Here is a 16,237-nt window from a genome sequence, read left to right on the forward strand (position 1 = left end):
AAGGAAGGAAGGAAGGAAGGAAGGAAGGAAGGAAGGAAGGAAGGAAGGAAGGAAGGAAGGAAGGAAGGAAGGAAGGAAGGAAGGAAAGAAAGGTCTTATGGCAATTTTCAATTAATCTCCCTAAAACTTGGAAAATGTAATTACTCAGGTAACTCCAGAGAAGTGTGTAAAAACTACTGGATCCTGACAGAAAAAAAGGGGAAATGCTATTATACAGGGATTAAATTACTAGGAGCAGTTAGGTAATACAGTGGATAGAGCACCAGGCCTGGAGTCAGGAGGTCCGAGGCTCTAATCTGGCCTCAGACAATTCCATAGCCATGTGACCTTTGGTAAGTCATTTAACCCCAAATGCCTAGCCCTTGCCACTTTTCTGTCTTAGAACTGATACTAGGATAAAAGGTAAAGATTTAAAAACAGATAAATAAATAATTGCTTCATCCTCTTAATTTCTTTTTTGTTGTTGTTTTTTATTTAATAGAATTTATCCACAAATGTTACAATCCCACCCCAGCCTCCCCTCATCCCAGGAGATATCACCTGGGAGACCAACATGTTCATATAAATTAGGTATTTCATGTTTTCTCTTTCAGTTCACTTCTGGAGGTAACATCCAAAATTTATTTTTCCAGTATTAATTCTGTTGGTTGTATAATTTTTTTTTGTTGTTCTACTCATTTCACTATTCATTATTTGATGTAGTTTTCATCCTCTTAACTTCAATACTTCTCATGTTTCTTTTTTTTTTTTAACCCTTACATTCCATCTTAGAATCAATACTGTATATTGGTTCCAAGGCAGAAGAGTGGTAAGGGCTAGGCATGGGGTTAAGTGACTTGCCCAGGGTCACACAGTTAGGAAGTATCTGAGGCCAGATTTGAACCCAGGACTTTTTGTCTCTGGGCATGACTCTCAATCCACTGAGCCACCCAGCTGTCCCCTCATGTTTCTGATATTAATTGCCAAGGAAGAAAAGAAAGTATCTCAACAATTACAATATTAATAGGAAATAAATCTTCTAAAATGCTTTTGAAACAAAGTCTGGATATAATCAAAGCTATTGAATCCTAAAGAGGAAAACTAGGGCAGGTAGGTGGCTCAGTGGGAAGGTAACAAGGCCTGGATATGGGAGGTCAAGGGTGCAAATCTGGCTTCAGACACTTCCTAACTGTGGGACCCTGGGCAAGTCATTTAACTCCAATTACCTAGCTCTTACTCATCTTTTGCCTTGAAACTAGGACTTAGTATTAATCCTAAGACAAAGGTAATAGTTTTGTTTTGGGGGGGGGGGTTAATAAGAGGAAATTACTGGGGTCATATCTCTGAATAATTAACTCAATTTCCCTTGACAAGTGTCAGAAGCAAATTCTCTCTCCATTATGTTGCTTTTTTTTATCATCTCTCAGTGACCTGGAGGTCAAAGACCACTTCGTAAATTCAGGTATAGATAAGCCCTCAGAGAAAGGAAGTTTAAGAACCAAGGAACCAACAAGACAGGAAACTGATTCCACAGGCACTGCCCCGCTGGATGGCCCATGCAAATTAAGAACCTATGCTTGGTTCCTGAGATGTGACATGTGAGAGCTAGTGGGTGGAGAAAAGAGCTTATAAATGGAGATCAGGTGGTCTTTGGGGTCTTCTGGCTGGATTATGGAGAGCTGAAGGAACCCTTGTCAGAGTTAGCCACAGGCCCAACATGGCGTCCAACAGATTAGAAAGCTAAGTATCTCTCTACCACTTTCCTACCTTTCCTGCTTTACTACTTTGATTTAATGAAGTTATTAAGCTACTATTGGCCTCATAACTTTAATTATTATACAAGGAAAACACATTGTAGTCTTTGAACTTGGAATCAAAAAGATCTTGATTCAAATCTTCTCCCAAAACCCTAGAAGCTGACCAACCCTGGATAAATTACTTACCCATCTTGACTTCAGTTCTTCATCCTCATCTCATTAGGGGAATAAACTAGATGTCTTCCACAGTTCCTTCCAACTCTAAATCTATGAGCCAATGATCCCATGAATTCAATTTTACCTAACTTCCAGTAGAGTTGTGAAGAAGTATTATATGTAAACAAGTCTGAGAATAGAGAGCATAAACCCCAACAAAAGAGTATTTCCAATCTTGACTCCATCTAGCCAGGACCCCAAGGAAGAGAATGGCATGTTTTAGAATCTCGCCAAAAACGTAATAGCTACTACATCTCAATGTATGAGTTATAGTGCCTTTGGATTATCTACCAAATACTCACCACGTAGTCACAACAATACATAATATTTTCAGGTTCCCTAAAATTGCCCAAGTATGCATTTCTGGCCAGTTCAACTATCTCAAAGTTACGAATATAAGAATGGATTCATTTGACCATCATTTATTAAATGCCTATTATGTGCAAAGCACCCTGCTACATTCTGGGTGGTTTAGAGAATGAGCCTAGTCTTTAATGGTATTTTCTCTGGTCCCTTTTTGAAAATATATATGCAAATTCACAAATGTCCATTTTAAAAAATGATATGGAGAAAAAGAAAGCTCTTTCAACTCATCTAAAGTAGTAAAGAGAATTTGATAACATCATATGCATAACATAATTACCAAATACCAATCATGCATGGTATCTGTTCCATTTCTAAATGTGCTCTATTCTTTCCTGGTACCCAACCAACCCACATCCCCACTCAGATAGGCTGCTTTCTGCATGCAATTTCATCACACATGTGTGTTCAGAATCCATTCTGACCATGACTTGGTCCCATGAACTTTCTTCCACCCACCCTTCTTCCAGACTCACTGTTGCTGGATTTGAGGTCTCGATGAATGATGGGGACAATTGCTTCATCATGCAGGTAGTTCATCCCCCTGGCAATCTGAACAGCCCAGTTCACCAATATATCAGGAGGGATCCTCTTCCCCGATAACACTCGATTTAAGGATCCTCCACGAGCAAATTCCATGATTAAACAGAGATTGGGTTCTTTCAGGCACACCCCCCTCAAAGCAATGATGTTAGGGTGCTTCAGCATGGCAAAGAGTTTGGCTTCCTGACGAACATTCTCAATTGTCTGGCTAATGTCTTCATCGGGATCATGACGAGCAGCTTTCACAGCAACTTCTTCTCCAGCCCAGAAAGCTCGATATACCTTTCCAAAACCCCCAATACCAATTATCTCCTCGAGGGTCAGTTCTGCAAAGTCAATCTCTAACACTGGACAAGGAGAAAAGAAGAGGCAGAAACATTAAGTCAAAATCATTCTGGAATAAATCATTTAATCACCAATACACAGATATACTAATGATTTTAATTATGGAAATCAGACATGGAGAATTTTAATGTAATTGACCATTTCAACAAGGCATTATGAATGGAAAAACATTGATTTAATACAAGAAGTCATTTTCCAGCAATAACCTGTGTTACTATTGCCATCTATTCCAACTCAGTCTTGGACTTTACCAGAACCACACTTTTCCACTGATTCTCCTTTAAAAACAGTTTCTTTCTGAGCCCATGACACCATCAGTTTCATTTAGGATGAATTATAATGGTTGTGCATGACTGAGAACATGATCTGAAATTGGTGATTACCATATAAGCTCTATCCTCAAAATTAGAATAACTTAAAAGGGAAAAAATACACAGCAATTACAGACAAAAGATGCACTCAGGCTTCCAACAAGATAAATTGGGAGGGGGACAGGAGGAGCAAGAACATAACTCATATTCCATAAAAGCCAACAAACTTCTTTACTAATCACTTGCAAAATATTATACTACATGCTGAGGATGTACAAACAAATGAAAAATGTCTGTCCTTAAGATTATTTTCTACTGGGGGAGGAGGAAGGGAAGGGATACTATGGGTAAATGGATGTATATACATAATAACTTTAGAAGGAGACATGGCACTAATTGCTAGGAAGTTTAGGAAAGGCTTTCCATAGGAAGATAGATAGATAGATAGATACATAGATAGATAGATAGATAGATAGATAGATAGATAGATAGATAGATAGATAGATAGATAGATGTGTGAGAGAGATACTGCTGGCTTTTAAATCTAATTCATGTTCCTCCATAGTGGGTTTGTGACCAATCAGATGAATGGAATCAGTGTTATTTTCTTGCTCTGTTGCTGCCTAGGTAATTCTTTTCTTAGTGAGTGGCTGAAGTGGCTATTTGCTAAGCTGCTGCAAAGCAACAATCTTACTGAGCTGATAGTTGCAGGGGTCAACTAAAGCCTTAATGCAGAATCTTACACGTGTTAGTAACTTGGCATTCATGTCTAAGAGTAACACTACAAGGAACTGGAATTATACAAAGGACCTTCTAAATGTGTCCTATCTCTTAGGCTAATGATAATAATAGTAACAATAATAATAATAATTCTTGATTTACTACGCCCTTGCAGAGTTGAATTTGTTAATTTTGAAGTATCCAAGATCATTAGTAAGAAAATATATTTAAATCTGAAAGGGACTAATGCCTCTAGCTCCATGTTGGTGAACCTATAGAAGAGTGCTGGAGCATGCAGAAGGGTACTGCTCCCTTCCCCTTCTCCATGGATGCCCGAGGACACTTCTCACATTACCCACCACTCTGGCCAGCAGCCTAATGACAGTGCTTCTTCCCTTCCCTGTCTGGGGTAAGGCAGGGGGCTCACATGTGGCATGAGAGTTGTGGTTTGGGCACTCAGTCTCTAAAAGGTTCAGCATCACTGCTGTAGATGGTATAGTGTATAGGACACTAGACGAAGTCAGAAACAAAGCTGAATTCAAATTTGCCTTCAGTAGTTACTAGATGAGTGTTCTTGGGCAAATTACCAATCTTTATCTATAGGTTCTTGAGGAGATCAAATGAGATGATGTACATAAAATGTTTTACAAACCTTAAAGTGACATATAAATGTTAGCTGTTGTTATTGTTATTCTACAAAAGATTTGAATGCAGCAGCAGATATGTTAGTTTGAATCAGAAGTTAGCAAACTATGACCCTTGGACCAAATCTGGCCAGCTGACTATTTTTGTTAAGGTCTCTGCACTAAGAATGGTTCTTATTTTTGTAAAAACCTTTTTTTTAAGTTTGCCAAATCTGGTTTAAACAAACCTGCAATGATCATAAATATTTGCTTAAACAAATATTTGTTGTTATTAGTTAGAAGCTAGTGAGATTTGAGATTTGAACAAATCTAAGTGAGGGTTTAGGATTCTTTAGATTTCATTCATCTTTACACCTTTCACTGAACATTGTGGATAATCAGGAAGCATAAGTTTGGATCCTGCTTCTGACATAGCCTAATTGTGTGACCATGGATGAATCACTTAATCTCTCAGGCTGAGTTTCCTAATCAGTAAAATTTTAATAATATCTGCAGTAAGCACCTAATTTACAAAATTGTTATGAGGTTCAATAAAAGTGTATAAAATACTTTGTAAACAAATGTACACACATGTATATTTATTTAATTATTATACACTTTTATAATACAAAGTATTATATACACATATATACACATAAATATATACACATACACATATATATCATAGAAGTTCTTAAAAATCATTACCACCACTATTATCATCTCTGCAGTAACTTGTTAGCTCAAAAAAATATTTGTAGGGGCAGATAGGTAGTACAATGGATAGAGCATCAGGTCTGAAGTTTGAAGGTCCTGAGTTCAAATCTAGCCTCAGACATGTCTTAGCTGAGTGACCCTGGGCATGTCACAACCTTGATTGCCTAGCCCTTGCAACTGAAAACTTAACAGAACAACAATAGAGACAACAGAAACTTAGTGTTTCTGGCACTAAGACAGAAGGTAAAGGTTTAAAATAAGTAAAAATAAAAAGATTTCTAAATCTCACATAAAATGCTGGTGCAACAAAACTCATATAAAAAGATCTAAGGTAAAAATAATATTTGCAATGCACCACACACAAAAAGCCAAGGAATAAGAAGAAAATAAGAGTTCACTTTTTCATCATCTCTTATAGGTTATAAAAATACTGTCAGAAGGATAAAAAAGAATACAGTATTTGGAGTCAAAAGATCTGATTTCAAATCTGACATTTAACATGTTAGTGAGCTTGAAAAATTACTTAACAATTCAACTCTGCAAAGACAAACAATAAAAAGAATGAGATTTATATGAATAAATGCAAAGATCAGACACAAAATCTCTTGAAAACAAAAATTTAAAGATAAAATTCATAATTACTCCTAGGCTACTTGACAGATGACCTATATACTTACACTATTCCCTTCTGGTCAATCTGTCAATAAGGTCTTTAGTGTGCAAATGGGATCATATTCTCTTTTATTTCAATTGCTGATGATTTCCATAAGTTGTTTATAAATCATCTTTTCTTCTTTGCGGTATAGCTCTCATGTCCTACCATTGCCTTCCTTTCATCTCAATTTTGTCCTTCAATTGGCATTTATGCAAAAGTCACTCCAAATAAAATTAGGTGATGCTTTCTGCATTTAGCAAAGTAAGCATGCCTTGTCCAAAAAAGAGACAAATGTTTTAAAAGTTTCTAACCTTAAAAAAAAGGGAAAAGACCTTTTGGCCTTTTCTCAATCCTCAGATGATTGAGAATATTATAAATTCATGTTATCTAACTTCAACTGGCTGTCACTGCAGAAAAGCAGTCCTTTTAGTCCTTCCTAATTGAGTTCCTATCATAATCCCCACATTACATACCTTATCTATACTTCTTAGGCCTCCCACACCTTTCTTTGACCTCTCTTCCATATGAGGACTATAACTCTTACAATTTTGAAAATTGAGATCAGTCTATATGAGCTCCCTCTACTCTCCTCAAAATTCCTTGACATCACACTCTACTCTCTCTTCCTTTCCCCTGGTCCAACAATGAGGTGGTCTTCCAACTCTTCTACATGTGCATTTGATTATCTGTCCTTCTATATGATCCAGCAGAATGCAACCTCACTCATTCCTTCTCTATCAAATCTTCAATTTCTTATCTACAGGTTCCTTCTCTACTATCTTCAAACATGCCACACCTCCTCCATCTTTAAACAATCTTCAATAGACCCTACCATCTATTCAAGCTATTGTCCTATATCTTTCTTCCTTTTGTAAGGCAACTATAAAAAAAGCTATCTAGGCTCCCAATTTTTATTTCTTTTCTTCTCACTCCCTCTTTAACACTTTTCAGTCTGGGTCTAACACTTTCATTCAACTGAAACCGTTCTCTTTAGTTACCAACAATGCTTTCATTGCTAAATCTAATGGGCTTTTTTTTTTCAGACAAAATCCTTCTCAACCTATCTGCTGACACTCCTCTCCTGCTGGAAACACTCTTCTCTTTAAGTTTTTGTAGCATCACACATTGTTCTTCTATCTGTCTCATCAATTCTCTCTCTCTTTTGCTGGCTCTTCCTCTATATCATGCCCCCAATTATAGATTTTCCTCTAAGGTTCTGGCTTAGGCCCTCTTTTCATCTTGGTAATTTTATAAATTCCCATGGGTTTAATTAACATCTCTATGCAGATGACTTGCTGACCTCTCTCTATATAAATCATTCTGTCCCTGTCTCTCATTTGAGTTTCAGTTCTTCATAAATAACTGTCTACTGGACATTTCAAATTATATGTCCCAGAGACATCTCAAACTCGAAAACAGGGGTGATCAAACTCAATGAGCCTGATTTCTGCATTTAAAAATGTAAAAACCATTCTTAGTTTGCAGACAGGCTCTCCAGTTATAGGTTGCCAATCTCTGCCCTACAAAATAGGCATGCTCAAAACTGAACTCATTTCCCCTAAACATCCCCTCTTTCAAACTTTTCTATTTCTGCTAAAGGTACCATCATTATTCAAGTCCCTTTGGCTTGTAACTTGGCATTATTTTTGTCACTCTCCTTCACTTCATATATTTAATCAATTCTCAAATTAACACCATTTCTAACATCAAAGCAACTCTTTCACCTGACTTTCCTGCTCTATTCATACAACTATCATCTTGGTTCAGGTTCTCATCACCTCTCATTTAGATGGCTGTTACAAACTCCTAACGGGTTTCCCTGCTTCAATTTTCTCTCCACTCTACTCTCTCCTACACATTGTCCCCAAAGGATTTTCCTTAAATATAGATCTACTCATGTCACCACCTTGTTCAATCAACTTATAGGCTCCCAATAGCCTATAAGATAAAATATAAAGGGCTTTGGAAAATCTTCACAATTTAGTCCCCATCTATCTTTCCAGCTTCGTTGGACATTATTCCCCATACCATAATCTGAAATCCAGACAAATGATTTTCTTTCTCTTCCACAAAATACTCCATCTTTCATCTTTATACCTTTGCCCTGGCCATCCACCATGTCTGGAGTGCCTTTTGTTCTCACCTCCACCTGACAGATGCCTTCCCTTCCTTCAAGATACATGTAGTGTTTTGAACTCATTGCTAGTAGCCTAGTATTTTAATATTTTGTATTTACTGCCTTTATATTTTTTCAGTATACTGTATACATATGCATATACTTATACACCAAAAACTGCATTTGTTTTTCCCCATTAGAACGTAAACTCCTTGCAGTTAGGAATTATTTATCCACTTTACATTTATATCCCCAATACTCAGAATGGTGTCTGAAACATAATAGACATTTAATAAATGCTTTTTGATTAATTGACATCTAGAAAGTCATAATTTTATCAATGGAAATTGTGTAAATTTCTGTGAGTGCCTGGGTAGTGGTAAGCTTATAACTGCCTTGAGGAGCCCTAAACTAGGTTCATAAGGGGAGTGATTGGTAACTTTTACTTCAGAGGGAAAGGGCTAAGTAAAGTAGTGCTGGAAGTATGGGTGGATATGTATTGTAAGACAAGCCCCACGATTGACTTTGGTGGAAAGGATGGGATGTGATACATCTTTCCACCTTTCAATTGGTTGATTACATACCTCTTGGGATCATATCATGTCTCCCCTCCTCCTGGAAGATTGCTGTTCTCAGTTATTCTATCTGATCCTATGTGTACCTTTAATCATTTTTAAAATTGTAATATAGTCTTTTGTCTCATCTCTTTATCCCCTTCTAAAGTGGTAAGTTCATTAACGGCAGGGACTGTATTGCTTTTTGGTTGTTTTTGTCTGTATTTCTAGAACTAGTTTGCAGAGTTACTTGCAAATTGTTTACACTTAAGAAATGTTTGTTGAATTGAATTTTCTGCAAATGCCTTGCCTTCTCAATTAGATTATACTCCTTTTGAGGTCAAGAAGTGTGCATTGTACTTTTCTTAAATCACTCACTATGCTAAACAGAGTACCTGGCATATAATATGTACTCAAAATATACTTACATGAATCATTGCTGAAAAACAAGGTGGTGAAATGGAAGAAGAAGGCTTTGAAGTCAGATCATTTAGTACCAGATCTGGCCTCTCATATTTATTACATATGTGGGTAAGTTATTTAACTTTCTTAGGTCCCAAGTTCATCATCTGTAAAATGAAAGATTTGGACTAGATGACTTTGACAACCCTTTCAGCTCTAAATCTATGTTCCTACAATACTGAACTCATGGTGCTGAAGGAACAGCTCCTCTGGTTCCATTATTCAGAGGAAGAAGGCAGAGAAAGAACATGGGAAAACATGGTAAAGACCTCTCTGGTTACAACATAAAACCTTAGTTTCTTATTTAATACTTTATGGAAATTATACTTATATTACATATTAACTTTGAGACTGATGTCCAGATAGAAGAAGAGAGCCATATGGAAAATAATAACACTGAAGAATGACTTTTCTGAGAAGACACTACACTTGGGGATTACAGCTTATTCATCTGTGAAACTAACCTTCCTTCTCTGCTCCTGTAAAATTTTAGTGCCGATTTTAAATAAGAATCAGGTCAGGAAGTTTTTAGCACAAGCTACAGCTCAGTCAACAAAAACCATATTTGTTTCACTTTGGGGTCATGCTCCCCACTCAACAGATTGTGTGCAATAATATAAGCATATTTCAGCATTCTCAGAGGAAGTGAGCCACAGCTCCCCAGAATTTGCCTGTTCTACAAAGAAATGGCTAAGGATGCTTGTAATTAAAATCTAAAGCACATTAGAACTTCCCTTTTGCTTTCTACTCATGCAGTAATGAAGGTGTAAATTGGTAAATAACACTTAATATATGCTCTGCTTGAGAGAAAAATAAAAGCATTTATTGAAAGTGAAAAAAAATTTAATTCCCAGAACTATACCACCCAAGAAGACACAATGTAAGCAAGTTTTTATCCTTAAGAATGAGAAAGAACATTGAAAAGTTCCTGGGTTATATATGCCAACCCTTTGGGGAGCTAAACTCTATTATTCTTGCTGACTACAATTAAAATAAAGGCTTATCCTATTATATATGAAGTAATAGAAGTGGTCATACTCCATAAAGTTAAAATTGATATACTCAGGCCTTGAAAGGGGAGATCCTGGATTCAAAACTGGCCTCAGACATCCTAGCTGTGTGACCTGAGCAAGTCACTTAACCTGCATTGAGCCCTTATCATTCAATATTGATTCTAAGATGGAATTTTTTTATTCTACTATAAATATTTCTATACATACTAATTTAAGATGGCATTATCATCAACAACCTCCTAAGTATTAACAATAGCTCTTGAAAATTAATCTTTCTGCCTCTATTCTCTTCCCTCTCCAAACCATCTTCACACAACTGCCAGCTATTCTTAAATCCAGATTTAATCATTTCACCTCACTACTCAAAAGTCCTCAGTCACCCTATTATTTCTGGAAAAAATATAAAATTCCTCAGCCTCGCACTAAAGTCCTCCACATTTTCGTTCCTAAGTATTTAGTCAGTGTTATTTCATATTATTGCCCTCTCCAGATTTATTTCAGTCTAAATGCCCAACTAGCTACCTATTTCCTGTATATGACATAAACATATGTATAGGTTTCACGTACATATTTCATCTCCCTCTATGTATTTGCACAGGTAGTCCCTCATGTCTGAACTGCCTTCCCTCCTCACCTCAGCCCCTCATAAACCCTACTTTCCTTCAAAGTATAGATCGGTTGCCACCTCCTACATAAGACTTTACCTCATCACTCTAATCATAAGCACCCTCTCACCCTCTCCTTGAAATTACTTTTTTTAATTTTATGCATACTTTGTATTTACTCATACCCATGTGGTATTTCTTACTGGAAATATAAGTTCCTTTATGAAAGGAACTATTGTTGCTGTTGTTAATGTTTTTGGTTGTTTGTTTGTTGTCTTTTTTTATCTCCAGGTACTAGCACTGTGCTTTTGCACATGGTTGGTGTTGAAAAGATGTTTGCTGAATTGAATTTTTTCTCTAAACAAAACTTGGAGAATTTTTGTCATCCATATTTTTAAATAACACTTACCTTCTATCTTAGAATCAATATTAGGTACCTGTTCTAAGTCAGGAGAGTGGTAAGGGATAGGCAATCGGGGTTAAATGCTCAGGGTCACACAGCTAGGAAGTATCTGAAACCAAATTTGAGCCCAGGACTTCACCTTTCCAGGCCCAGCTTTCTATCCCCTGAGCCAACTAGCTTCCCCTCTTCATTCATATTTGAATGGAGTTTGACAGTAAAAAAAGTTCACTTTAAAACACCAACATTGAAAACAAAAATACAAAGTCCTTTCACATCAAGTTCTTTAAGATCTCATATATGATGTTTTTAGAGCTCAATCACAAATGTACACATACCCAGAAAAAATTCTGAGAAACTGGGGAAGTGATTCAAGGAGAGAATTATTAGTAGTTCTATTCCACTTACACCCAGGTAAGTGGCTCAATGGACAGAATGATGGGCCTGGAGTCAGGAAGACCTGAGTTCAAATCAGGCCCCAAACACTTCCTAGCTGTGTGACTTTGTGCAAGTTACTTCTGATTGCCTGACAAAAGGATCCACTCGACCCACTGGAGAAGGAAATACAAACCACTCTAGCATCCTTGCCAAGAAAACCCTAAGGATAGCTGCAGTCCATGGGGGTCACAAAGAGTCAGATATAATCGAATGATTGAACACCAACAACATCCCACTCCAGGTCTCTGGTGACAAACCTATTCATTTTTATTTCCTATATTATACTGAATGACCACCTGGACCAGCAGTTGGAACTGATAACTTGTAATAACAAAAGGCCTACCTGCTGGCAATTTCTAGAACCATGATAAGAACCAAAGGAAAGAATTCACAGGGATTTTGTCTGGCACTAGATGACTTCAGTCTCCAAAAGGTATCAATTCCAGCAACATTACTCAAGGTCCACTGAATAAAGTCAGTTCTTTCCACCTTTGTGAACAGTATAAAGATTGCTATATTCCCTGTCTTTTCTTTTACTACAGCAGCTCAATCAATTCTATCCTGGGGGAATCTTAAAAGGCCCAAATTTGGCTCTTCTGCCTTTTGGGAAGGAAAAGCTCCTAAAGTGGGACAATGTCAATCGACCAGGCTCATAGAGCTCAGGATCATTTTTACCTTCATATACTCTTATACATCTAGCCTACACTACTGCAACAGTTTTTAGAAACCATGGAATGGAAGATACTAAATAAAAATGAACTTTTCAGTATCTACTAAATACTCAGTTCAACATCTTCAATAAGACTTTATATGTAATTCAATTAGATAAACATTTATTAAGGACATGCTATGAGCCAGGCACTATGTTGGATGCTAAATTCTCTCTACCCTCATTTAAGGCAGATGAAAGACTTCAATGGCAGAAAACATCAGACTCCAACTTTAGGTAAGTCACCAAAATGACTATGGTCATCCAACATGTCCATTCTCTTCTCTCTCCATCATACCCCCAAGTTTGCCACTAATTTTATGTGAGAGCATTCAGATCACTTTAGAGGCTTTTTAAAAGTCCAATGGACTTAGTACCTGGACATCATTCACAAGAGCTCTTTTCATAGTCCAAGAGTTACAAAGATCAATATGTAGCCATATGCAGTTCGAAATTGAATGAAGCAATGGAAGGTAGGGTTGGAACTGTGAGGGTCCCAAATTTGGAGGCAAAAAAAAAAAAAGAGAAGAGAAAGAAAGGTTTCTGGTTTTGTTCTAAATTTTTTGCCATAATATAGAGAAGAAACAAGGTAGAAATATTCATTTAAGACTGAACTATAAACTATTTTTGTGGAAATAAGTTACAAGCCAAGAGCAAAGAGTAGTTTCACAATAGAGATTAAGTTAAACACTGAACATTTAAGTACTGATAACATTCTTGCTATGAACCTGTTTTCCTTTTATTTTAAAGGTCAACTGGAATGTGAAATATGGCATAAATGTTAGTAAGAAGTAAAAATATGCAACACGCAGATTTAGAGCTGGAAGGTACCTTAAAAGCCATCAGATCCGACACCATCATTTTTTTATGAGTAAGAAAACTGATAGCCAAGAAGATTAACTTGAAGACCGCCAAGGTAACGAGTACCAAAGGTGGGAGTTGAACCCAAGTTCTCGAACTAATTTTTCAAAAGAGACTAGGCATACAAAGAAGCATTTCAAATAAAGAATTTTGTAATTTTTGTGTAATGTCCTCTAAAAATGACTAGCATTAGCTGAAATTCATGCAGTAATTTAGATCCTAGGAGTTTAAAGATGTGGGGAAAGGGTTGAAGATCACTGGCAGATTCAAGACAGTGAGAAGAATACTATGAATACTAGTGATCAGTTTGCCATAGCAAAAACTAGTATCATTGTAAGCAGAGAGCAAAAAATATTTATGAAGTTTCTTTAAAAAGCAGATGAAAAAACTGAACATGGCAAGTGAGTTAAAGAAATGGAATTCAGGAAATGAACTTTGTACTTTGGATACATTCTCCCCCTCCCAAATCACCACTTCTTGGGATATCATTCACATAGTGTGGTCCCTAAATATACAGCTTCCTTGCTGTAGAAAGGAGTCAAGAAAAACTATTCAATATTACACAGAAATTTTAGTTTTGAGGAAACCTGGGGTCCAACCAACTTTTCAATCCAGCCCTGTCTTGTACTCCTCAACCTTCCTTCCAGCAAATGTCTGGATAGGGTGGGGGAGGGAAAGAAGGTTAGTGGATCTGCTGACTAAGATCCTCACAAATTTGATGTAATTAAATGAACTCTGGATTTGGAGTAGATCTATGTTCAAATCTTGGCTCTGTTAGCTGTATGACCTTAGGCAAGTCATTTTTCACAGATCTTCAGTGTCTGTATGAGGAATGGGTGGACTAGATAGCCTCTAAGGCTGGTTTTAGAAACATCTAAGTTGTTATGCGCCTACTATCATCCACCTGCACAATAAAGGGTGAAGGGTTCTCTGGAATAGGACTTGACTTTGTGGGGGTAAGTCACAGTAGGTGGTATAGTCCCATAAAAACTGAGAAGGCCCTAAGCCTGAGATTCCATGATCGGCCTGCGCACTATGGATCTTATCTAAGGCACTAGCAAGCCCCTGCACCCGGCGCAAGCGCGCACTGGCTACCTGCTTTCCCACCCGTAACCCCCCTCCCTCAGCAACCTTCCTGCCCCGAACCCCCAAAAGAGGCCCCTCCCCTCCACCACAGGACCTCCAACCCTCCACTCTTTGCACCGCCCGTCCCACCCCTTCCCCACGCGCCTTTTAGTCTCCCTCCCGCCTTGCCCTTACAGTGGATGGCTGGGTAACAGCTGGGGTCTTCCCCACCGGGCTGGCAGCGGCTGGAGAAGGCGCTCCGAGGGGTCACGTAGTTGCTGGGGAAGATTCCCACCCGCTGATTCAGCTGCCCAGTCCACCAGCCCTCGTCGCCGGACACCTGCGAATCCTTGGACAGCACTTCCACCACATCTCCCAGCCGCAGGGTCAGCTCGTCCTCGCCCGCAGCCTCGTAGTCGAACACCGCGGTCCAGAAGGGCAGTGGTGGCTCGGAGCCCAGCTCCTCTGCTACTGCCACGGCCACCGCCGCCCCTTCCTCCTCCTCCTCTTCCTCCTCCTCCTCGCCCCCGGCCCCGGCTCCATCCTCCCCGGGAGGGGCGGCGGCAGCAGCGCTCGCCAGGCAGCCGAGAAGCGCGCGGGAGGGATCCATGGAGCGGGAGATCCATGGAGCGCAGGAGCCGCCGCTGCCTATTGTTCATGCGGCTCCGCAGAAACTGGGGGACCCCTCCCCCGAAAGCAGCGGCGGCTGCAGGTAGGATAGGAGGTGGCGGAATAGGGCAGGACTTGGGGCCGGGGTAGGGATTGTGGAGCGAGAACCCCTTGAGGTGTCCCAGCCCGGAGAGCCCTTACTGTAGCAAGGGGGCCGGGCCGGATCCCCCGCCTTCCCCCCACCTCCTCCTCCTCCTCCTCTTCTACCTCCACTACTCAGGAGTCGGGGGTTGGGGGAGTACGAGATTGGGGAGAATCTTATCTGGCAGCTAGCACTCCCAGTCCTGCTTCCCAAAGCTGCTCCCGGATCCTCGGTCTTCTAGTCTCTCTACTCCCCTCCCCACCCCTTTCCTCCTGTCTTCCTAGCCTAGGCAGCACGCCCAGGACCACCTGACACGCACTCTGCCCCGCCCAACCCTGCGGACTAACTGGGGCGGGGAGGGAGGATTGGGTGGCAGGCGGGGACTCCTGCCCCACCCCCAATTCCCGGTTTTGGCCAACTTCCCTCCCTATTGGCCACAGAAATCCTGGGTCCACAGGTTACACTAGTTCTGATTGGAAATATCCCTTCCCCCAGCTACCCGCCCCTTAACTGCTCCCCTCCCACCTACTCTCCATCCCTAAGGAAAAGCACGCCTCCTCCGCAGGAGAGTCTCCGCCTCATTCCACCTCCTCTTCCCCCTCCCCCTCCTTCTGGTTTCTCATTCTCAAACCCATGGATCAACCCATTCCTCTATCCCATTGGCCAATGTCAGATTCAACCATTGGTGAGAAGCACCTGCCCATTAACCGTGAGCATATTGTCCTCCCCAAGTGAAGAGAACTCACATTTCATTGGATAGACTAGGAAAGAAGGGTGTGGTCTGATAGGTAACAATCCACCCTCCATTCAGATTTAGTAAGAAACCTGAAGGAAAGAACAGTTTCTTTGTTTGCGAGGAATTGAATTGGACCCTTTATTGAACTTCACCCAAAGGACCTTCTCTGGATGTGCTAGACTAGGGTTCCATTAGCACCGGGAGACTTTTTCCCTTTTATATTTGCATTGATTTCCTCCTCTCTTGCAGACCTTCAACTCACTCTCTAATAGGGATAAAAATAGTCTGCATTTGTATA

At 39.5% G+C, this 16,237-nt stretch overlaps 1 protein-coding gene across 1 annotated transcript in view; it reads right to left on the reverse strand.

Annotated features, from left to right (window-relative positions):
• MAP3K9 (mitogen-activated protein kinase kinase kinase 9) overlaps positions 1-15,062 on the reverse strand; it is a 121,598-nt gene extending 106,536 nt beyond the window's left edge. The window contains exons 1-2 of the mRNA XM_044659969.1: positions 14,648-15,062; positions 2,792-3,205 (exon numbers count right to left, since the gene is read on the reverse strand). Coding sequence (XP_044515904.1) covers positions 2,792-3,205; positions 14,648-15,062 — 829 coding nt within the window. The remainder of the gene's footprint in view (positions 1-2,791; positions 3,206-14,647) is intronic.
• Positions 15,063-16,237: the final 1,175 nt, after the last annotated feature.

The sequence above is a fragment of the Gracilinanus agilis genome, chromosome 2 (genome assembly GCF_016433145.1).
Source record: "Gracilinanus agilis isolate LMUSP501 chromosome 2, AgileGrace, whole genome shotgun sequence".
In the NCBI taxonomy this organism is placed as follows: domain Eukaryota; kingdom Metazoa; phylum Chordata; class Mammalia; order Didelphimorphia; family Didelphidae; genus Gracilinanus; species Gracilinanus agilis.